The 22,813-nt window shown below is 38.6% G+C and overlaps 2 protein-coding genes across 3 annotated transcripts in view; one reads left to right on the top strand and one right to left on the bottom strand.

The window, feature by feature from the left end:
• soat2 (sterol O-acyltransferase 2) overlaps nucleotides 1–9,476 on the top strand; it is an 18,557-nt gene extending 9,081 nt beyond the window's left edge. Inside the window, exons 13-16 of the mRNA XM_008408476.2 lie at nucleotides 1,178–1,276; nucleotides 1,424–1,559; nucleotides 3,321–3,466; nucleotides 5,468–9,476. Of these exons, the coding sequence (XP_008406698.1) occupies nucleotides 1,178–1,276; nucleotides 1,424–1,559; nucleotides 3,321–3,466; nucleotides 5,468–5,524 (438 nt within the window). The 3' untranslated portion in view covers nucleotides 5,525–9,476. The remainder of the gene's footprint in view (nucleotides 1–1,177; nucleotides 1,277–1,423; nucleotides 1,560–3,320; nucleotides 3,467–5,467) is intronic.
• igsf8 (immunoglobulin superfamily, member 8) lies at nucleotides 8,511–22,813 on the bottom strand. 2 transcript variants are annotated; one of them, XM_008408477.2, is made up of 8 exons: nucleotides 22,650–22,813; nucleotides 22,373–22,530; nucleotides 18,932–19,312; nucleotides 16,431–16,892; nucleotides 13,892–14,070; nucleotides 13,464–13,716; nucleotides 11,759–12,205; nucleotides 8,511–10,709 (listed from the first exon to the last, which is right to left on the bottom strand). In XM_008408477.2, exons 2-8 carry the CDS (start codon nucleotides 22,428–22,430, stop codon nucleotides 10,582–10,584), a joined length of 1,908 nt encoding a protein of 635 aa, XP_008406699.1. In that variant the 5' UTR covers nucleotides 22,431–22,530; nucleotides 22,650–22,813; the 3' UTR covers nucleotides 8,511–10,581. The 2 variants fall into 2 exon arrangements, with proteins under 2 accessions (XP_008406699.1, XP_008406700.1); XM_008408478.2 differs by having other exon boundaries at nucleotides 22,666–22,813.

The following is a 22,813-nucleotide window of genomic DNA, read 5'->3' as shown; positions in this document are numbered from 1 at the left end:
ACAATTCCTTTAAGACAAACATGCTTATTCACACCCAGACTCTAATAAAAATATAAATTAGTTTCCTTATATAATTTACAAATTAAACCTCAAATTACATCCATTTAATTTACTTTTAAACATCTAGTTCAACGTATGCTATAATCTTTCATATTTGTCTTCTTTAGCCAGAAGCAGGTTATTAGCAGGAAGGGCTCTGCAGCATTCAATAACAGGGTGAGACAACCATCTTATTCAGGCGTGTTGGATAAGGGACAACTACAAGTTGCAGGACCTTGGTCCCCAAGGACTGGAGTTTGACACCCCTGATCTATTATGCACTATGTGTAGTTCATCTTGTTGCTCGTGTTTATATGTCAGGTGGTTTCCCCGTGGTTGTGCCATCATTCTACTTTGAGATTTTAGAACCAAGTTACAGTGTTTTCCAAAAGTATTCAAACCCTTACAGCTTCAAATCAGCAGCCTCGTAAACATTCATCCAAGTTCATTTCTCTTCTTATGTACTCAGAAATGTTGGCAAAAACTGATACAGTTTTCAGTTCTTGAGCCATTATCCTTATAAGGGAATTATTTGTTGTCTGGGGTGGAAAATGCCTTTTTAAAGCAGCCAAATCAACATGATCTGACTGTGGACTATGTAGTTTTCCTTGACCTTTTTTTGTTTATTTGACCTGCTTGTTAGTACAAGAAATTACTTTAATTCTGCACATGTTTCTGATGTGAGGTTATTTTTTATTAGTTGCGACAACATGACTTTGGAGACAAGCTGAGCTGTAAAAGGCACTCACTTAACCATTTGGCTTTTGTTTAAATGGAAATTAAATTATGCAAAGGAAAGAAAAAAAAAAACAACCTAACCCATTAAAAGTCCCTTCCTCTGGTAACTGAGTTTATTGCACAGAAATCAAAACAATATTTCAGCTCCAAGCATGACCTTCAAAGTATTGAGCCGGTGGAGCTGTAAAGCCGTCATTGATTTGAAATGCTCCTGTGCGTTCATAAAGATCAAAGTGTTTCGCCTCTCTGAGTGAAAAACCTGAAAACAATCTGAAATCCTTTATATTCTTGCTGGTGATTAATTGCAGGGCTTTCAGGTGTTATTCAGACTTCAAAAAGAGCGAAACAAAAAAGTATTTTAATTTGATCCAGCGACTGAAAATTGGTTTCTGTTTTCCAGGACTGGTGGAACTCTACGTCCTTTGCAAACTATTATCGCACCTGGAACGTAGTGGTTCACGACTGGCTGTACTACTACGGATACAGAGACTTCCTCTGGGTAAGCAGATTGTCAGTGCTGAGGATTACAACTGATGCTCCAAAAGTAGCATACCCTAAGATGAAAAGCTTTTTGGTGTCTGATCCAGCCTGATGCTTGACCTCTGACCCGAACACTCTCTCTGACACGCTCTCTCGCACTCTGCAGCTGTCCAACAGGAGATTCAGAGCAGCAGCCATGCTGTCCGTGTTCATCGTCTCTGCAGTTGTCCATGAATATGCTTTGGCCATGGGCTTTGGCTTCTTCTACCCTGTCATGTTCTGTCTCTTTGCAGTTTTTGGAGGTGAGGAAATTTACTTAGTCACACTCATAACATGCAGAGATTAGGCTTAGGAAACAAGAAGTATCATTCTGCATCTTAAGGCCAAAGTATCATTGAGAAAAATTCAAATGTGAGTTGGGCGTTTTCTTCAGATAAATAATCTTCACTTATTACTCAAAACACTTTGTTTTAAAGTCTCCCTTTTAACAGTGTTCAGTATTGTAGCTCACAGGAATTATGCAAAACAAAAGCCGGAAAGAAAAGAACCACATGGAATCTGAAGAGGCAGCCAAAAGTTTCCAGGGGTGGCAGTGTTATGTGACTTTGAGCATCAAAACACAGGCTGTAGTAAGATCTCCAGCTCAAATGTGAGTTCATAAGGCACAGATTTAATTTCCAGTTTGCCAAGTGAACTTGGTGACTTAACAGCCCATCCCTCTTCCCAGGGATTTAAAAGAACGTTGTATCTTTTAAATCTCTTTAGATTAACAACTAAATACTTGTCACAAAAATTCAAATACAAACCACAAATGTTCTGCCAGCATTTAGATATTTTTGCTCCAGTTCTGACCTGCTTTGTTACTCTGATCCACTCAGGCAATCATCAGCACTCCTTTTTTCTACAAACAGTTGTGTCACCAGACCACGGTGCAGTGGTTCTTTCTTACCAGCAATGAATGGAAGCAGCTAAAAGTCTTGCTTTTCTAAACCGTCGGTTTTTGTTTTACTCATGAGAGTTTACCCAGTACTACAGTATAGTTGTCCAAGCATTATTTCGAAGATGTATAACCTATTACGCAACTCAAGTTATACAAAACCTGCAACAAATAGTTTTCCTAAAACAGAAATCATCAGGCAGGCTTTGAGTGGCTCGTCTGATAACGGGATGTTCGATCAAAGAAGGCTGAAGTAAAGCTTAATCAGTGACTGTGTTAAAACAGACATGGTAGGCTAGGCGGATTTCTTTCTTTTTGCTCTATGCTACAGCCAGCTCTCATGTACAACATGTGACCAAGCTATTTTTATATGCAACTATCATGAAAGGAATCAAGCAAAGAAACAGAAAGCACTAGATATTTAAGCAGCCAGATGTAAACAGATGTTTCTTTAACATTTTTCTAAGCAGCCCTTGGTGTAAGGGCAAAATTACAGAGTGGGCTTTAAATAGTTTATAAGCTACATAAAGATTGGCTCCATATTGTTTCATCTGTTATCACAGCGTAATCAAATAACTGGTTGCCTTGGTAACACTACACACTGTTTCAGTGCAGAGTGAGTCAGTTTCCCAGGTTGATATTTCTTGCCACTTCAATAGAGAGATTTCTATTTTTTCTTTTTTTTATTTCTTTATTGAAATCCAAAAACTGAAATTGTAATAATTCATGAAATATTGTACTGAGAAATTGAACATCTAAAATGATGTTAATAAATAAATAACAAATTAATTGTTACTAAATAAAATAAGCCAAAATATTCTTTAAAACAAACAGCACGATATAAAGTAACTATAAGCTACACACTTCAGTCAGTACCTTTTAAAAATATTTGGTCAAGTATTAAAATGCATTTCATTAATCTCACATTTATGTGTTAAAAGTGGTTTTTATTGGTGTTATATAATAATTTCCTCCTGTATATCATGTTTTAATTTGTTGAAATAAATTCTCTTTCACCTTTTTTCACCTTTCACCAATTTGTCTCTCAGGCACAACTCAAACAAAACATTACTGATTAACTGCATTTATTATCAATAACCATCTTTATGTCGTCCTTTTCTCTTAGTGGCTTTCAACTTTACCATGACCGATAAGCGACAGAGCCCCGTGTTCAACGTCATCATGTGGGCGTGTCTCTTCCTGGGTCAGGGTGTCCAGGTGTGTCTGTACTGCCAGGAGTGGTACGCCCAGATACACTGCCCACCAGCAGGGGTATGTACTCTAGCTAAAGGTGGAAAATGTGCTTTCACTGCTTCAGAAATGTTTTTACACTCCTTTACAGTATGAGTAGCTGCTACATGTGAGATTGCTTGGTATTTTAATATAACATCAGAAATCTTTCGTTTTTCATTTTGATATTGATATATGCACTAAAGGGTAACCGTGTTTATAAATTTTACATCAAATTAATGAAGAAGTTTCCTCAATAAAGAGCTCATTAGTCAAAACTTTGACCCCTGTTTTAGATAAATGAAAAGTAGGCCAGCTGGTCAATAAACTCACTGGCATTAATGCTGGATCAAAGGGATTGTAAAAAAAAAAACAAAAAAAAAAAACATGACTACCACATGAGCACATTATACAGTCCTATGTATGTATAAAATAAAACAATATATTCCACTGCATTGCTTTTGTTGTAAAATCTCACGCAATTTAGAAAAATCCAGAATTTAAATGCATTCAGAAATGTTTTTAAAAATCTTCTGTATCATTTAATTGGCAATCTTACAGCAAACAGTTTGTATGACCTGATTTTGTCAAGAACATAGTACTTAATGTTCTCATTTCACAAGGTTGCTGGGGAGAGAGAGAGAGAGAGAGAGAGAGAGAGAGAGAGAGAGAGATAAATATGGAGAGAGAAAGAGAGAGAGAGAGAGAGAGAGAGAGAGAGAGAAATTATCAAGTAATCCTGCTTGTGTATCCGTCTCCCCACATCTGTGTTGATTCTGTCATACGTTAATATCTTCAGTGATGGCCTGTTTTTGATTTTCTGTCGGAGGCCACTGGATTTTTATCTACAATCTCGTGTTTTTTTTAGAAACATAACAGTGATGCTCTTTAGCAAGTTTCCCAGGGCCTTTGGAAAATAAAAAGGTCCAAGTCAAAATAAGGAAAAAAGGTAACACTTTATTTGAAGGGGGGGTGAATAAGACTGTAATGACACTGTCATAAACGTGACATAACACCTGTCATGAACATGAATAAGCCTTCATGAATATTTATGACTGTTGTCATAACAAAGACATTTTGAATAATGTCAACTTTTTATTAAAAGTGTCATAATTTACTGAATTACGCTTTATGACAACAGTCATAAATATTCATGAAGGCTTATTCATGTTCATGACGGGTGTTATGACATGTTTATGACAGTCATAAATATTCATGAAGGCTTATTCATGTTCATGACAGGTGTTATGTCACGTTTATGACAGTGTCATGCCAGTCTTATTCTCCCCCCTTCAAATAAAGTGTTACCGGAATGAAAGAACACAGTAATAAAGAAAGTAGAATGAAAGAAATCAAAATACAAAAACTTGACAATGAGTTCTTTTTCAACATGATGTATTTTTCCCCCCACTGAATAAATGTGCTCAGATTGAATGTTTGATTACTTTTCTAGGATTTTTTTGTGTGACAGTTTTCTTCTGCAACATAACATGAATTTATTTTAAGGCCTTTTTTATACATTTTAATATCGACATGCCAGCATGGAAGCAGCAGTGAGATTCACAGTCAACAAACTTTACGTCGGATACAATTCACACCTCTGTGCCGACTATAAGAGTGACAAACTGAGGGAAGCAAACCATTTCATCATCCCAGCGTTTTTATTTGTTCTTATTCCCTGTTTGTTAGAACATAAAATAAAGATAGTGTTGGTGTAGACGTGCAGAGAATCCTTAAACATCATCTGGAGCAAAACATTTTCAGTGTGCACACAAATCAATGGAAGAATGGCAGATGTGGGAACAATCCATGAGGATTTAACCATTTGAAAGCCAAGCCATTATACCGGGTGTTACATATTACTTGGAGGATTGGCACGACAGATGTGTTAACATGAATTTAAAACTCTGAAGTTCACCACAAATTTCTTTGTCTAAAAATTAATTGCATGCTTCTTACATGGTTAGAACAAATAATTAACATAAACATTTAAATAAAAAACAAACAACAAGAAAAAATATTTTCTTTCATTTTCACAAACAGGATAGTTTGTGGGAGCTGCTGATGCCTCGATCCTGGTCCTGCAGCTACCAGACATGAAGCCATATTTCTTCCTAATCTGCATTCAACATGAATGAAGCTGGAAACATTTATAATGGACTGAAAAGAAGGAAAAGCAAGCAAGGAAGAAGAAAACTTGAAACGTGCAAATTTAATTTTGCACAGACAGACTTAAAGACATTTTGTTACTTAGTCATTTTAAGATGTTCTTTTCAATGAACTGTTTTCTCTGATCACAAAGAGACAGAACAACATTACACCAGAAAACTGGTGACCTGTTATCATTAAAAGTATGTGTTGCTGTTTTGAAGTGGACCATGCAATTTTATTACTTCATGTAATGTTAGACTGGAGACATAATAATTTACAGAAGGGTATAAGTACTGTATTTACAGATAGTTCTAGCTGTCTAAAGTTATGTGTCGTATCCATTTAAACTTTAATCTTTGAAATTTACATGTCTTGAACCTTGTAGGACAATTTCCCTTTTAATGGCTTATTGTTGTTACTGTTTTTATATTAAAAACATTATTATTTCTTTGCCTGACTTTCTGTTTCGGTTGTATACAAAGTCATTTCAGCTTTGAAGCATCTTTAAACTGGCCTTGAACCTGATGGCGCCTTTGGCCAGCAGAGCGCATTACAACTTTAGTTCTGACATGTTTGACATTTCCCTGGCAGGGATTGGTTGATGGAGCGGCTGTGTAAACCAGCCAACCAACCACGTTCCGCGGTGTCCTATCAGCATGCCACAAAGCCTCTGTTTGCCTGCCTGCAGCATCATGCAGGAAGGAGAGGATTAACTTTGGTACAGTGTTTGCATTGGTGATGTAATGCTCTGTAAACTGATGGGAAACAATAAAAGAGCTCAGCGAGGTAGAAGCTGGGCAGCTTTTAGGGAAGTGTAGAATTCAGAAGATTCGTGCTTATAATTATTAACAAAAGTGTGTGATCACTCTGGTAGTTTGACATTTCTTTAAATCTCCAAGGAGATTTTATCTGACTCTCTAAAAAGGTTGTTGCACATTTGGTTTCTGTCATGGATGCCTTTTGTCAGACAATGAATCACAGGCACTATAAAGGTCACAAAAAGAAATTTGAATCTAAACAAATCCTGCAGCAGGTTCTGAGTTCATTTTCTTGGGAATGTTTGACCACATGGGGGCAGAGCAAAAGAGTCATATGAAAGAACTTAACATGTTCAGAGTTATTTATTAAGTCTGTTTCATAGGGACAGACACAATAACATAGACAAACTGAACAGAACTGCAGTCCCATGCCTGTATCATGCTGCCTATAGTATTTCCAGCACTTGTCACTTATATTGACAAAATACCTTTGAAACTTTAACTGTACTCTCTCTCTCTTTCTATCATATATACGTCAATTTACTAAATCTAAAATAACTGAGCTGTGGAGCAATACTTGTATCCCATATGCTAATTTTGATGTATTTTTCTTTAAATTAAACACCTTCATCTACAGGTGCGTCTCAGAAAATTATTAGAAAATCTTTCAAATGTTTTACCGATTCATTCCAAAAGTAAAAGTGACATTACTCATAGATTGAGACATTTCAAGTGTTCAGCATACTAAAAAGTATGTCCATGTACTGTACAGAATACTCGCTCATCACTTCTTCAGTGCAGCAGTAGTTTTATCTGTCTGTAGCTCTGCTAAAGTGTTCAGGAAGCCCTAGATGCTTTAAAAGAGGAATGTTTTTCTGTTACTTTGCATTGTTTGCTTTGGTGTTCCATCTACCTGCAAACCTCCATCGGTTCTCTAAGCTTGGTCATTAAACCAGGTGTTGGTGTTTTGGGAGTGAGAGCAGGCGTTCAGTCTACTGGAGAATTGCTTTTCCAAAGAGCTTGTCAGCTCAAGGATAAAATGCTCTAAAAAAAGACTTTGGACTCCCCGAATAATCCTTTTGGGATGGTAACTTCATCAGGAGTGGTTTAACTCCAAGGATGTGACACTGTTAATTCATGTCCTCAATAAAATTGTATGTAATTGCGTTGAGTTTTGAATGCAGTTTTACAATCCTTTAAAAAAGTGTGATTATCTATGTTGCTTGTGACCTTTTGGTTAAGCATGTTTTTCTTCCACTCAACTTTCAATGTGTTGGATATCTCAATCTGTAAAAAGCTTGCTTCTTCATCAATGTTCTTTCTTGGCTTACCTTCCTAATGTAGGGTGTCAGTGACTGTTGGCAAGTTGAGCAGGGACAGTCTGCCGTCTAGAGCCAACAAGAAGCCAACAACAAACTTAAAAACAGTTGTCTTGCCAACTGTTGGCAAGACAACTGTCCTGTCAGCAGACAGGACAGTTGCACATTACATTTCTGTATTTAATTTTTATTAATTTTTTTAAATCTTAAAATTTCCTCAGAAACTGAATAATTGGCTTCTGAACAGCTGTAAGACATAATCATCAAAATAAACAAATATCATGAAGATGCTTACTCTGTCTGTAACAACACTATAAAATACACTAAGTATGTTTCAGTCTTTAATTGGATTTCTGAAACTAATCAACTTTTTGATATCCTAATTTACTGATGAACACCGATATATAAAGAAAAAAAAAAGCTAAATGTGGGATGAAGAAAAAGTAAAAATTTGCTGACTGTAAAATACTAACATTATTGGGGTTAACTTACTTATTTTTCCAAGTAGTAACAATGATTCAACATACTAGAATGCTTTTCTTCATTATTAAAAATCCAGTAATCCAGAATTAAAAGACCATTCAGTTTTCGTTTTGTTTTTCTTTCAGACAAAGTTGCTTTACAAACTTGAGTTGAGCCTGATTTGGTTTTTATAATACGGAAATTACAGAAACCACAAGAAATGTTCTGGTTTTATATACTTAACAATGGAAAATGTTGCAAAGCAGACCAAGAGCGCCTCATCCAACAGACTGGATTGTTGTCCTGGCTCCAGAATTAAATCTGAAATTATTTCAGATTGATACGAACGTTTTCAAGCTTTTTGGAAACAAAGCGACAGACAATTGAAACGACAAATCGCGATGAAAATCCAGATTGTTTTATTGGTGTTTAATCGGCTGGCAGGTTTGCCAAAGCACCATAAGAAACAGAAGTGAGTGGCAGTACGATGCATTCAGGAATAGTGGAGCATGCCGTCAGTAAACAACTCTTAACAAAAAAACATTTTGAGAACATTTTACACAAATGCACACTTTATACAGCAGTGCTTATATATTTTTTGTTCAGACTGTGCAAAAACTCTTCACAGAGGGGGCATCATTCACAGAGATCAGAGACTGGAAACGAATCGAATGCGAGCCACACGCAGCGTGGGGGAAGGGCGGCGGGATTCGCTGCAGCCATATACGGGGATTAGAGATGAATACGCAGATACTCGCTTGCTGCCATCTGAAAACACATCCAGACAGGCCTGTCCTGCCTCCGCTGCTGCGTTCGCGTGTATCCGTGTTGGTGTGCAAGGGCATCGAGAGCGTGCACGTTGGGGAGGAGATCAGCTTTGGGTCTGGCACAAAGTGGCTCAGGAAGCAAGCATAGCTGTGACGTTACTCCAAACTGTCTTTGAACATCTATAATCAGGGGTTTTGGAAGCACGACTAACGGAAGGCAGACAGTTTCCTGCAGAGAGAAAGACTCAAAGTCCATGCACATAATCTTACATGACCACACTTTCTTTAGGAATGACTTTCAACGGGAAGAGGACGATAGATTAAGTGTACAGACGCACTGAATCTGTCCAACACATTTTTGTGGGCTAGCAGTGGGAGCCATAGCCATAAAAGCTTTCTAAAGAGCTCCGGACCACATGAGGACAAGAATGATGGAGATACTTAAACCAAACAATCAGATCATATGGCTGGAAAACTGCAGCTTCCGTTAAACAACAAACACATGATTTAAAAAAAAAAAAGAGAGAGACAGAACAAAACACAATTGTTATTCTGCAACTCAGAAGCATTAACCCCACAAACAAGAAAAAAAAAAGCAAAGAATTTGCTTTTTGGCTGGAAGATTACAGCGTAAACGATACCAAAGGGCTTTGGTCCCAGACTCGTTTTTGTCCAAGTGCTTTAAAGAAGCAGCCTGCGGCAGCATGCTAATCAGAGGTACTTTACATAGAAACATGGTGCTGCAGCACCATAATACATTAAGTACATTTAGCAGGCAGATTCAGCAAAGTTTGAACAGATTTCCACTTGGTACAGACGGTGCCTCCTTTAATCTTAGTCAAATGTATAAAACATAAACCTGCTTTGAAATATCTCAACAGAATGAAGCATCAACTGGTGCTTGACTGGTTTCCATGAGAAAGTTCCCAGCCATATGCCTCCTTGTTAAGTCACAGACAGACTGACGCTTTGTTTGCTTGCAGAGCTGCTCTGGGCTCTAGACGGCAGACTGTCCCTGCTCAATTTAAGAAAGTGGAGGCTCAGCATTCATGTGACTGTCAGTGAGGGCCTCAAGCCATGCACATACATTTACACATTGTGGGGGGTTTGCATTCAAAATGAAAACACAGTTTAAAACAAGGAGCAAGCGGAAAAAATAACTATAATTATCCACATGAACTCTGCACCAATAGTAAACATATAAAGACCTACATGTCCAGCGTCGTATAAAAATAATCTGATGAGTTGAGTGGCATTGCTCTGTAACCCTTAACAATTTTTGACTGAGAAGTTCACTTCAGCGAAACCTGTAGAGATTTCATCTTAAAACCTCTCCAATAATCTTTACAAAACCTTATTTAGTTTAATCACAACTTAAAGAAGATTACGAAAAATGTGGTTTAAGCATCACATAAAAACAGCTACCAACTCCACTTGAAAAGTGAAGCAGAGAAATCACTGGTTCAAACCTCTTATGGGTGCAAGACGTGACATTGAGAGAGTAAAAAACAACAAAAACATTTTGGCAGTAATTGTGAAACTCAAGTTCAAACACAGAAAATCCATATTAAAATATGTCAAACTCCTTAATTTAGTCTTGAGGTCATTTTGGAGTGGGGTGACATTTTCCTGCCACAGTAATCTCTGCAGTACCTCTTCGGGTAGAAAAAGCCAAAAAAAGCTGGCGGCAGCACGGACGCCTATTTTGGAGCTCTCTGTCTTGCGAGCCGCTTCATGAAGCAGCAGGTTACGGTTGCGATGATGAAGATGCCGACAAACAAGGCCGATGAGACTCCGACCACCAGAGGGATGAGCAGGAGGTCAGCAGCTGGAGAAGCAGAGGAAAAAGTGGAGAGAAAGCTCCTATGTGAGACATCGAAATGCTTTAGTCCTGTTTTTCATTGGATACATTTATAATTCGGTAACATGAATGTGTCAAAGTTTCAGAGCTTAAGGAATAAGAGCTTATTCCTGCACTTTAAGGCACTTCCTTCTGGAGCTTTGTGCAAACACATATATCCTGTTTTTGCTTTCCCAGCCCACTTAACTGTTTAAGATCCCCAAACTAATTATTGTATTACACGCAGATAACCAGGTGCAAAAGTGATTCTCAAAGCATAGTTCCATTTACTAAAATAATTAAAAGGTTATGATCCAAACTAAACTGGTTCTACATGAGAAGGTAAATGTCCCCTAAACCTAAACCCTGGTTTTGCCTTCTTTATAAGCAACAACTGCCACTATATTTTTCAAAAAGATTACTTCTAGTCCTTTACATCTGTCTGGAGGAATTTTGTCCACACTTCTTTGAAGAATTGTTTTCAAGCGGCCATACTGCAGGATTTTCAAGCATGAGTGGCCCGTTTAGGATCAATCCACAGCATTGCAGTCAGATTTAGGTCCACAACTTGATTAGGGCACTGAGGAACTTTCATTTTTCTATTTTAAGCCACTCAGAGGTGGAAATGCTGATGCACTCTGGATCATTGACCTGAAGGCTGTTTGAGAGTCAGATCACAAGCTGGTGGCTGGACATTTCTCCTTTAGTGCACATAGCAAATAACAGTATTTATCTATATTTTTCCTAGGCACAGACAGAAGGCTGGAAACTTGATATGAAAAGTACAAAGGTGGAATGAATTGATGCAGAATGTTCAGCTAATGTGGCAGGTCATTGCATTAAATGTGACTGGCTATGCTCCAAGTTAGAATCACTAGTTGAGTCCTCTAAACATTTAAAATAAATCTAGTTACTGTGCTAACCCCCAAGAATCTTTGTGCCGCTGCTCAGAAGTTCACTTGTCAAGGTTGGACCAAACAGTGACCAAATATTAGCAAATAACTGAGAAAATGTCTTTAATACAACAAAGGTCTCACCTCTGGCATAGAGATAAACAGTCACTTCATTTGACTCTGCTTTGGCCCCCGTGTCGTACCAGCCTCCATGCGGATCCTGGCCCCACACTTCTGCACGACATCCATACACGCCCTGGTTCTCCACCGTCGCCATGTGAATCCTCAGCCTGTAGCTGACGGCAGAAAGCCGGTCGATGCTGATCTCGCTGTCGTTGACGTGGATATTTGCTACACCATTGTACATCAGAGTAGCAACGAGCCTGGGCTCTGCTACGAGTTCAGCGTCTAAGGGGGCGCCTCCCGAGTTCCTCGTGACGACGGGTTCAGGAACCGGCCGCCGCAGCCATTGCACTTGAACCTGCACCGGACCTGTGGTTGTCACTGTGGCGTTGCAGATCAGGGTGATGGTGCTTCCGCGTTTCAGCAGGGGGCCACGCGGGAGCCGAGCCACAGCTGAGACCAAAACATCTGAGAAAAAAAAAAAAGACAACATTGAGAGATGAAAAATAGGTAAATAACAAAAATTGATCAAATTAATGAGACAAAAATCTACCAAACGAATTAATATTTGAGCTCCTTCAGAATGACAACAATATCAAACGCGCCACCATGTAATATATCAAAAGACATATTTCAGTGAATTTAATTTATTTTAAGTCCATAATAGCTATTAAGCAATGTAATTAAGTTCAAGTTTTTAAAATTTTGCCTGTAGTTTGTTCAGACAGAGCACTAGAGTGTCAGTGAATACCAGGAAGTTTGAATGAAGCACAGGAAACTTGTTTAGCTTAATCTATTGGAGAAAAAAAAGTTATGTCTTTTGACATGCTGCATTTGGAAAAATGCACAAAGATGCTAATACTTTAGTAAAAATGGCTGAAATAGCTCAATTTAGATGCTAAAGGCAGTTTAAAATGTCAGTTTTAGAAGAATTGGGTCAGTAATCAACAGAAAACCTCTCTTGTATATTGACTACTCTGTCACCACACACATGGCCTCTTTTCTGCTTCTAATATAAATAATTAATGACTGCTGTCAGCAGAAAGACTAGAAACAGGTTTTTACTGATGATGTTTTAATATTATAGATCTGTTTAATTCAGAATCCTTAAATGAACAAAATCAATATCCACAAGTTATTGTTATAGACCAGAGAATGAACATTTTCGATTGGAGCATCAACATTTTTTGTTAGGGTTTCTGAAAACACAACTAGGGCTGCTCCATAACAGATGATCCTGTGATGGTAATAATATTGGTTAATTTTGAGATGATTTCTTCAGTTGCCTGTTTTCTTTCCTTTTTTTTCTCTCATCTGTGAAAAAAAACTATCATTTTGGGGGATGTCATGAGTGTCCATTATGAGCATCTTTTCCCATTAGATTCAGTCCAACTGGCTAAACATTATTACATTAGGATGTAAAATACAATTTTACAACACTTGGACTACATCAGTTAACAATTATTGCCCTCAAAACAGTCATTTGCAATACRTATCAGCAGAATAATGAGCAGAATACTCCTTTTCTTTTGATTCAGATGTGTTGAACCAGGGAAACCTCTACAACATGCAGGACAGTGGTCCTTGAAGACCGTTTTTGGACACTTCTCCCTTCAACATATAATGTGGCCAACGATTCTTTCAAAATATTGCTGGGAAAACATAAAGCCATCTTCAGGCAGGTAATATTAAAGATATGGGGAATTGTATTTCATCTTAGGCTCACCTTTGGTCTTCAGGTTGACAGTGACACCCTCTGACCTCTGGGTGAGCGTTGCAGGAGTAGACGGACTGGGGTTTTTCCTGCCAGCATACACACTCACCACACAGCGATACACGCCTGAGTCGGCAGGCCGGGCTGAGAAGAGCTTTAAAGAGTACTTCCCCTCGGACACTTTCTCCATAGAGCCGCCGCTGGCTCTGCTGAGGTCGTCTCCCCAGCTTACGGTACCGTCCGGGCTCATCCGAGCCACTTCAACCTGGAAGCACAGCAAGCCACCAGTCAGTAAGGAATGTAATGTAACTTCAGCTAATTGATGAGAATATTATGATTTATTTCAGTATTGAGTTCTATAATATAACTGTAGAAAATACAATAAACTAAAAATAAGAAACATATTTGTAAATAAGTGAGCAAAATGAAAACGGCAGTACCTCTACTCCTCCGGTTCCAACAGCATCACTGCTGACTGATCCTCTCTTCATCCACTGCACCAGCAGACCCGAGTTCACCTCAGACGCCAACCCCAATACCTCACAGGTCAGGATGAGAGGGGAGCCAACCTGGAGGGTCACCTCCCCCCGGGGAGAGGACGCTACACCCAGAGACTCCGCTTGAGAGAAACAGAGACGGATTTGATGAAAACCAAACTCTTCTGAGTGCCAAGGCACAAACAGGCACTTGGACTGTGATTAAATAAATCTCTACAGGAAGTGAGATGCGGCAGAGAGCAGTTTCCTAGAAGCAGGCTGCTTAAGCAGACTGCAAAATGCTCAACAGTGTGCCCTGCATTGGTATCCAACCCTCTTTACTCAAGTACTTCTTAAGAAAAAGCCAGTGGAACTAAATGCCTTCAGGAGCCATCTCATTAATAGAGAAAGCCCACAGTGTTAATTAATCTCAGTATAAATTCAGTTTTTCTGTGCAGGCCTCGGAGATTTGTTAGAGAACTAATTAACACAAAATCCTGGGTTTTCAGCATCTCGAAGGCTACTATTCAATCCATCAGCTGAAAATGGTCGTGCAAAGAGAACCAGCGAGGCAGCCAGGAGGCCAACTCTGGTGGGGCTGCAGATATGCACAGCTGAGGTGGGAGAATCTGCAAATCATTCATTTTGGTTTTTTTACATTGTTCAACAAAAGCCAAAAAAAAAAAAAAGGTCTCATTTCAGTGGTTTCCAAAGCTGGTAGACATGCTGCCCAAACACAGCAAAACGTAGTATTGAATCCTGGGAGCTGAAGGCAGATGCACATCACACTTTTCAGATCTCAATTTCAGTAAAAACACGTTCTTCATCTTTTTATTTCACTAGTATTTACTCCTTTGTGTCGGTCTTTCAATAAAACATATTCAGGTTTGCGATAGTGACGTGACGTGATATGAAAAGTTACACAATAACTTTTGGAAAACATTGTAAGCAGCTTAACTTGTGTGATAGTCGTTTTGCATTCAGGAATCCTCCGTCTTCCCTCCCTCGGTTTGCATGTAAATAAACTTAACACATCAATGCTAACCCACTGTGTGTGCAAGACTTGTTTAACAATGACACAATATTCCTCTAGAAAAAAAGAAAAGACATTATTTAAATTAACAAAAAGAGGCCATTGTATGAGCTGAACAACAAGAGAGACAATGGACAATAACATAAAGCCTCTCAGTGAGTGTCTTTAGACAGGAAAACAATGCATGCACTGATGAGCTTAAAGTTTGACCTCAATCTTATAGAAAATGTGTCCAGATCTTTACATGATGCAACGAAACCACTGATTATCTCTTTCTGCAACACAATCCAGTCTAAAATAATTAATTTGAAAAGAGATGCATCAATAACAAGTTAAATTATTGAACTGAGAATCTGTTCTCAGTTCAACATTAACCTGTTTACTATATGTAACAGGTTAATGCAGGATAGAAAAATATGCTTGAAGAGGGATTGCCCAACACAGCGGTGTTTATCTAAAAGAAATAATGACCATGCTGGTCTGACAGAAAGAAAGTTATCCTCTCTGCAGGCTGAAGGAGGCCAACGTGGGAAAAAAAGATTATATAATCCTTCAGATCTGCTGCAAGGCCAGAGGCATCTATCCAGTCATACAGGCAGTCGGCTATTGACTTATTAAATCCAGCTGGATAAGCAAAAAGAGGCCAGCGTATTTAGACTGTCAGTCAGAAAATCTGACTGCTGAGGCACCGAAGGAACAGATCTGCCAGAAATTAATTCATAACAACTTTAACCAAATGTAATTTTTAGTATTAAGGCAAGAATTTGTGTACTTTTTTCTTTTTTTTTTAACCACAGTTAATAATTTACGATATATTAAGTTTTAAAAAAATAAAAACAGTTCCCACCTGAAGTTGGGATTTTGTGAAAAGAATTTGCCCCATGACTTCCATCAACCTTTTCCATATCCAAGTTGTTAAGAGACTGGCAGCAAAATGAACACAAATGTTTATGCTATTATTTAACTCGCCAGCCAAGCACTCAGTTAAAGCCTCTGCAACACAAACTTGGAGCCTAAACTCTGGAAAGAGCTCGGGTACTCCGTGACACACAGAGCATAAACCAAGCCTGCTTTGCTGTTAGAATTTATTGCTATTTACAAACTTTCCCACAGCCTGGCTTAATATTGCTAGGACTGTTTGGGAAAAAGGAGAATTATGTTGTTTTTCACTCGAGGCCTTGCTTCTGTTAATGGTTTACTCATTGAGCATTTCAAGTGTTTTGCCCATTTCTGTCTTCAAAACATTACTTTTCATGAACATTTTTCAGAGCATTATAATTTATTCTCATTTCATTTTCACTGCAAATCCAAGAGTGTTTGGCCAACAAAATTACTAAGCTGCAGTTTGAGTAGGCATAAAGTTCAATTTTCCCAACTGGAGCTCTGAGGTAGTTTTTGAGTAGATTGTGTCGATTGTGTATTTTGGCACCTGAAGCCTACACACAAAATCTGTTTCGCTTCCTTAATTACCTAGTTGCTGAATGGTCAAGTTGCCAATATCCAGGGTCCTTTGAGCAATCCTCTGCCACGTTCGATCAGGGTCCCTAATCCACTGTGAGGCTTCACAGAAATACGACCCAGCGTCATCGGGCTGCACCGCCTTCATCTTCATCACGTACAACCCCTGTCCGCCCTCTCCGTTCCTCTTCTCCAGCGTGATCTCTCCGTCATCGTAGCGTTTCTTGTAGAACCGTCCTGGAACAACCCCGAGAAGCTTGTCGATGGAGATGATCTCTCTAATCGTGCTGACCTCGCTGCCAGCGCCGCTGTCTGAACGCTCGCCGCCACCCCGCTTCCCGAACACGATGGACAGATGGGTGAGCTGCTCCGACTGGATGCTGGATGAGCACGTCAGAGTTAATTCAGATCCTTCAGGAACAGGCTGGCTGGTTAGGGAGCGAATGTAGCTGATTTGGAGTGAGTCTGGAATCACTGTGGGGCAACAAAACAGAAGGAAAAAAAAGCACCGAATAAAAAGACTCCGCTAAGACAGTTTTCTGAAAACATATGTCACCGAACAGATTTCTTATGTCGTCTTACTTTTACACACTTAAAGGGGCAGAATTATGCATTTTCCAGACATATACTGCAATTTTGTGGCACAATTGTTATAAACATGCTGTAAATATCAAATATGACTGAAAATTTAACGTTTTGGATTTGTTTCTCTGTCTTTTTCAGAAGCTCCTGCGCTTTCCGACGCTGCCTTCGGCATCAACATCATGATGACRAGAAGAAACCGCCCCCTAAATTTAACAACCAGCTGTGCCGCCCTTTGCAGCAACAAATGGCATCAAATGTGATCAATTATTTTTTACAGTAATGTGAAGAAATTGTTGGCCCATTCTTCTTTTCAGAAATGTTTTCCTTCAGCCACATCAGAGGGTTTGGAAGCATGAATGACCTCTGCAAGGTTATGCCACAGCATTGAAAATTAAAGTTAGTGTTTTTTACTTCTTTTTTTTAAGATGTGGTATTTCTACACCCAATTTAACAAAAAAAATTACTTTTGTTTTATAATGTATTTTTTCAAATCTTGGATCACCAAGATGTATTTTAGTGCACGAATGATGTGTTTACTCAGGTTACCGTGGTCCAACATTCAATTTTGTTTTGAAGATTTAAAATGAACACAAAAACAAAAATAGAAGAAATATGAAAGAGAGCAAATGGTTTTACATAATGCTGTATTCACTCTGAATTAAGAAAAAGGTAATGGCAATGCGCAGCTGAAGACGTTTACCACAGAGAGCTTCAGTGAGAGAAATGAAAAGATCGAGCTGAAATGAGGAATGCTGCTGTGAACCAAGTCAAACCCTCATTCCCATTAGTCGGAAAACATTCATCTGGTTGATGTAAAGATAAGATCCACTCACACTGTAATCACCACAACGTAGCTTGAATGTGGATGACGGCTATTTTCCTCTGATATGCATCATAGTTACTCTAGAACTAGTCTAGTTACAACAAGATGTCTTATTTGAAAAAACAAAAAATAAATAACTACTTTTGATAGCTTATGCAAAAGTGCACTGGCAGATTTTCTTATAAAACAACCAAATATATTGGTTTAATAGTAGTGCACTTTTCCTTACTTCAAACTTGACAATCCAAAATCGAATGTGAATCAACAATCCCGTTCCTCAAAATATACATGAAAGACATGATCTTGCTACAAAACATTAGCATTGATTCATATATTTTTTAACCCCTCTTGGTATTTTGTGATCTATGTGATTTATCCCATAAATTTTATGCTGCATGCCGGGTGACAATGTAATCTGTCTACATTTTTTTGTTAAAAAAAGATGTAATTTTAATGAGGCAAACTGCTTTTAATATGTAAATGAAGCAATATTCTATGCAAAATTGCAATAAGTGTAAAGATTCTTTGTCTTTAATTCTTGATTTTTTATTTTTGTCCCACCATTTTTGAAAATGAAACTCTTTTGAATGAGATTTTTTTTCTCTAGTAGTTTATAGTTTTGGTCTCCTAGCCTATGAGCTGTCAGTCAGTTAGTCTGTGTATTGCTGCTGAGGTGTGCAGTTTCTTCTGAACCTCAATGCTTGAAGTCTTCTAGTAGTGAAAAACACAGTTTATTAGCTGGGTAATGGGTATAACACTATTTAGTCAGTGGAAACAGCCTTTTACATTTTTATTTTAGTTTAATTCTGCTTTTAATATTATAGATTGCGACTCCTTAGCCATTTTGTTTCCAGATAATCAGTAACATTCCAGTACATTTTCAGTGTAACATAGAAAATACTTAAGTTCAAGGTTATCTTGGTTCTACAACTTCAGCAAATTGCTTATATTTTCAATCAAACTGTTATTTGTAAACCCATTTTAACATCAAATCTTCTGTTGGAGTCACAAATACATACTTTATAGAACTCTCTACAAAAGACTACCTTGATTATAAAAGGCAACCAACTTTGCAAATACATTCAGAGACATTTGTTTGTCTTACCTTTGACAGGAACCAACGCGCTGTAATTTCCCTGGTAGGTGCTGTCCGTGCTGGGTGTGTAACACTCATATTTCCCCTCGTCTTCAGCTCGAAGCCTCTGGATCACCAGTCGGACCTTATCTCCCGAATCCCTCTCAATCCTCACCTCCCCATTCCTCACTCTGGCCTGGAATGGGGCGTATGGGAAACCTTTGTCCCTGGTGGACACCACTCCTATCTGTTTTCCTCCAGCATCATTCCTATAAAGGAACCACTCAAATTCTTGGGTACGTGAACCTTCATATCCGGACACTTGACATGGCAGGGAGAGACGGAATCCGGCAACACGGAAAAGTGGTCCAGTGGGAAGAGTCACGTCCCGGCACATAGCATACTGGAACACTGTGGTAAACGGAGAAGGAAAGAAAGTTTTATGTAAACTTTGGTCAGTTATAGTTGCATCAAATGAATAACGGCTAGAATAGATGACTGATTATGCAAATATTAAATTAAAATGGTGTAAATTAAAATAGGAACCTTGAAGATCAGTGCTCGCAGTGAGATTCCTGTTAATATGACTAAGGGAAGTCAGCGGGCCCAATTTCAAGCTGGTAGAAACTGAGTAAATACTTATGTAAACAGAGGAACTAAATCAAATCAGGAAGATACTAAATGTTATGAAATGCCACAAGCTATTCATCCACCAGCATTACGCATGTTTAATAAACATGTCTTTGGTTCCAAGCAGAAATACTCGGCATGAGTTCCTCAGGGCTGAGATCAGCCAGGTTCATTGTTTTCTACTGAGCCTCCTTGTCTGGTTTTAAAAATAAAATTACCCGTTTATGAAAGTTCCAATTAAAGATAAATCTGGTCCTTTCATATGCTTTAACTCTCAGCATCTGAAATTCACAGACGATTGTGCTACAATTGAAAAAAGTACATATATAAAGAAAAATCCAAGGAAAACTTTTAAAGGATCAAAAGGCTAAATAAATYAAGACACAATTTGAACGTTACAAGAAATTCTGGATGCTTGAAAGCAAAATAAAACAGAAAGTCACCAAAGAATTACCTAACATTACCAATTCATGAGATAACTATTTGAAAATGTATCATAATCCAAGACAAAAAAAAAAAGCAGAATGACATTTTTAGTAATGTCTGAAATGAGCGGCAAAGTACACATTGAGGACATCTATCATTTATGCTTTGTGTCAAATAAAACAAGCCAAACATACAGCTTGAGATTTAATGTTCATGTCATCAGTCCTTGAAATAAAAATCATTTATTTCTTCTTTGATACAGGAAGGAACTCTTAGAAGAACTCTGAAAGTGACACCATTTCACCCAAAACTTAAAGTTCATAAAAATATGAATCCCTTTGACCACATCTCTTGAACAAAGGAGCATAAAAATACTAAACTACTGCAAATCAAAAATACCCAACAACACCCACAGGTTACGCTATTAAATTAGTGTCAATGTAATTATCGATTTGCCCAGAAGGCAAGAGCTAAGGCAGCTGAACTGCTGCTGTGTCTTTCCAAAGCTACCGCAAACAAGATTCTGTCGTAAGAGACTGCAGATATATCCACCACTCACCTCTGACTAACCCTCCTTAAGACTCTTAACTAACGTAACAACAAGAAAAACCAGGTGAGGAAGTTGTTTCTGTCCACTGTTTGTGTGGGGGTGTGTACAGTACTGGAACAACTGGACCTCTTACCAAAAGCAAGGCCTCGCCTGATGACAGACACACATACAAACCCCACACAGATAATAACATGGGAGACTAGAGGGAGGCTTAAGCGGATCAAGTCCTAATTAACATTGGACTCAGCCTGATAGAGCTGGGGGACACCACAGCTCGTCACAATACTCGATGCTGTATGGATTAGACCCCATGCATCAGGGGCCTGGGGGGCATTTTCTGAACCAAAACAAGCAGAGAGATGGTTGTTGCACCTATTGATCTAAAAGCTCCATAGGAAGCCGGTCCTGTTATTATGGAGCTAAAAGGTGAGGGAATCCTACACATACCCATGTCTAAATCACCCAGTTATCCCGCTTAACCCTAAATATAGCCATATTCAATTAATTTAAAAAAATATATTGTGATGAGTCTCATTTGTCAGATTAAAAGTACCTTTTGAAAGTAACAACCTTTAAGCAGGTATTAACCTCTTAACAGTCACCCTCAAAATGCTTACATGTAAGTGAATAGGTCCAAGAGGACACAGCCTGTGTCATTGTCATGACAGTTAAAATGTAACTAAACCCCCTGTATGTACCACACCCCTGACCAATTCTGAGATATTCCACCAAAGTCAGTCGACTGTGGGGATGAGCGGAGGGGTCAATGTCAAAATCCACACAGAATCATAAAACTAGAACCCTAAGAAACCCATTTTAGATGGTTTCCTAGCAAAAAAGTTGACTTGGGGGTTAGTTACAGCTTTTCATTCAGCCCACATTTCTGTTTTTAAAATAGAATGTCATATTTTCTTTAACTGTAAATGGAGAAATATAACACTTTAAAAGCTTTCAAACATCCATCTGTGTGTAATTAATCTATATAATGTGTTTCACTTAGTGAGAAAGTTCCTGAAATAAATGGACTTTTCAATAATATTCTAACTTATTGAATGGATCCGTACAAGCAAACAAAAATATCTACTTTTCCATGCATGCTTTACAAGTCCTTTATTTATTAAATGTAAACATTATAATGTTCAATCTCTGGACATTGTACCGAACATATGAGATGAACCGCAGAGCTGTTGGTGAGCAAATTGAGGATGCTGCATGTTTAAGACATAAAATAAGCTCTAAAAGACAGGGTGTGCTGTAGCCCTGCAGAAGATAGTGAGGGGAGCTGAGGAGATCATTAATCCCTCTGTCAACTTTTTAAACCGCTGCCACATCAAAGCTGCTGCATTACTGAATTTATTTGATATTCTTCACCTGCTTTAACCTTTCAAAAATGAATCTGTTAAATGATTTCCCACATCACTATCAATCCCTGAAAGTGTCTTGCTTCATAGTGGTCCATTAGCCACACAATGCAATCACATCGAACTAATTAGAGCTTAAACCACCAAGTCAAAACAAAAAGCTCTCCAATAAAACATATGATCAATCTAACAAACACTGCGCATACAATGCCAACATTTAGGACTTAATAAAATGGAGGGTGAGAAAAGAAACACCTGTGGGGAAGTGCAGTATCCAGTCAGCAAGGAGCTTGCTTTACAGGTAATAAACATGACTGTGTGCATAATGGGTGCGATTCAAATTCTCACCGGTGAGTTGATAATTTGTATAAGACTGGAGCATTAGAATAACGCAATCTGCTGTGTATTACATCAGAATAAAATGGATTTGTTTAGTAAGCCGCCTCCTTCTGTGACAGATGGTGAGGCGGTTGGGAGACGGAACACAGACGCGGATGGACTCACCCCAGTGCACAATTACGAATAATGCCGTTTTCATCTTCGGAGCCATCATGGTCCTCATCTTCTTCCCCCCTCCTGAAGTCCAGATGGATTACGTTGATCCAGATCTCTCTCTCCTCGTTCCTCTGCCCGTTTACCGCCGATCATAGTTCACATCAACCCTGCCGTGGGTTCCGTTAAAAAGAAAAAATGTTAATGACAAATCTGCACAATTAGCGCCAACTGGAAGAAGAAGAAGAAGGCGCAGAATGAATGAAAATGCAGGCGTACACATGCAAACCTGTAAATTTATTCACCCATTTTCCATGCACCACCTCCATCAAACACGTCGACTACTCCATATTGTGTTTTCAGATCATACCGCCTCGCCGTCCATTCTTACCACAGGGCAGGGGGCTGGGCTGCAGCTTGGACGTGTGTGTTTGAAGGGGAGAAGGAGTGGTT

This window comes from Poecilia reticulata, linkage group LG5, assembly GCF_000633615.1.
Source record: "Poecilia reticulata strain Guanapo linkage group LG5, Guppy_female_1.0+MT, whole genome shotgun sequence".
NCBI classification, from domain to species: Eukaryota; Metazoa; Chordata; class Actinopteri; order Cyprinodontiformes; family Poeciliidae; genus Poecilia; species Poecilia reticulata.
This window is presented reverse-complemented; position numbering and strand designations above follow the sequence as displayed.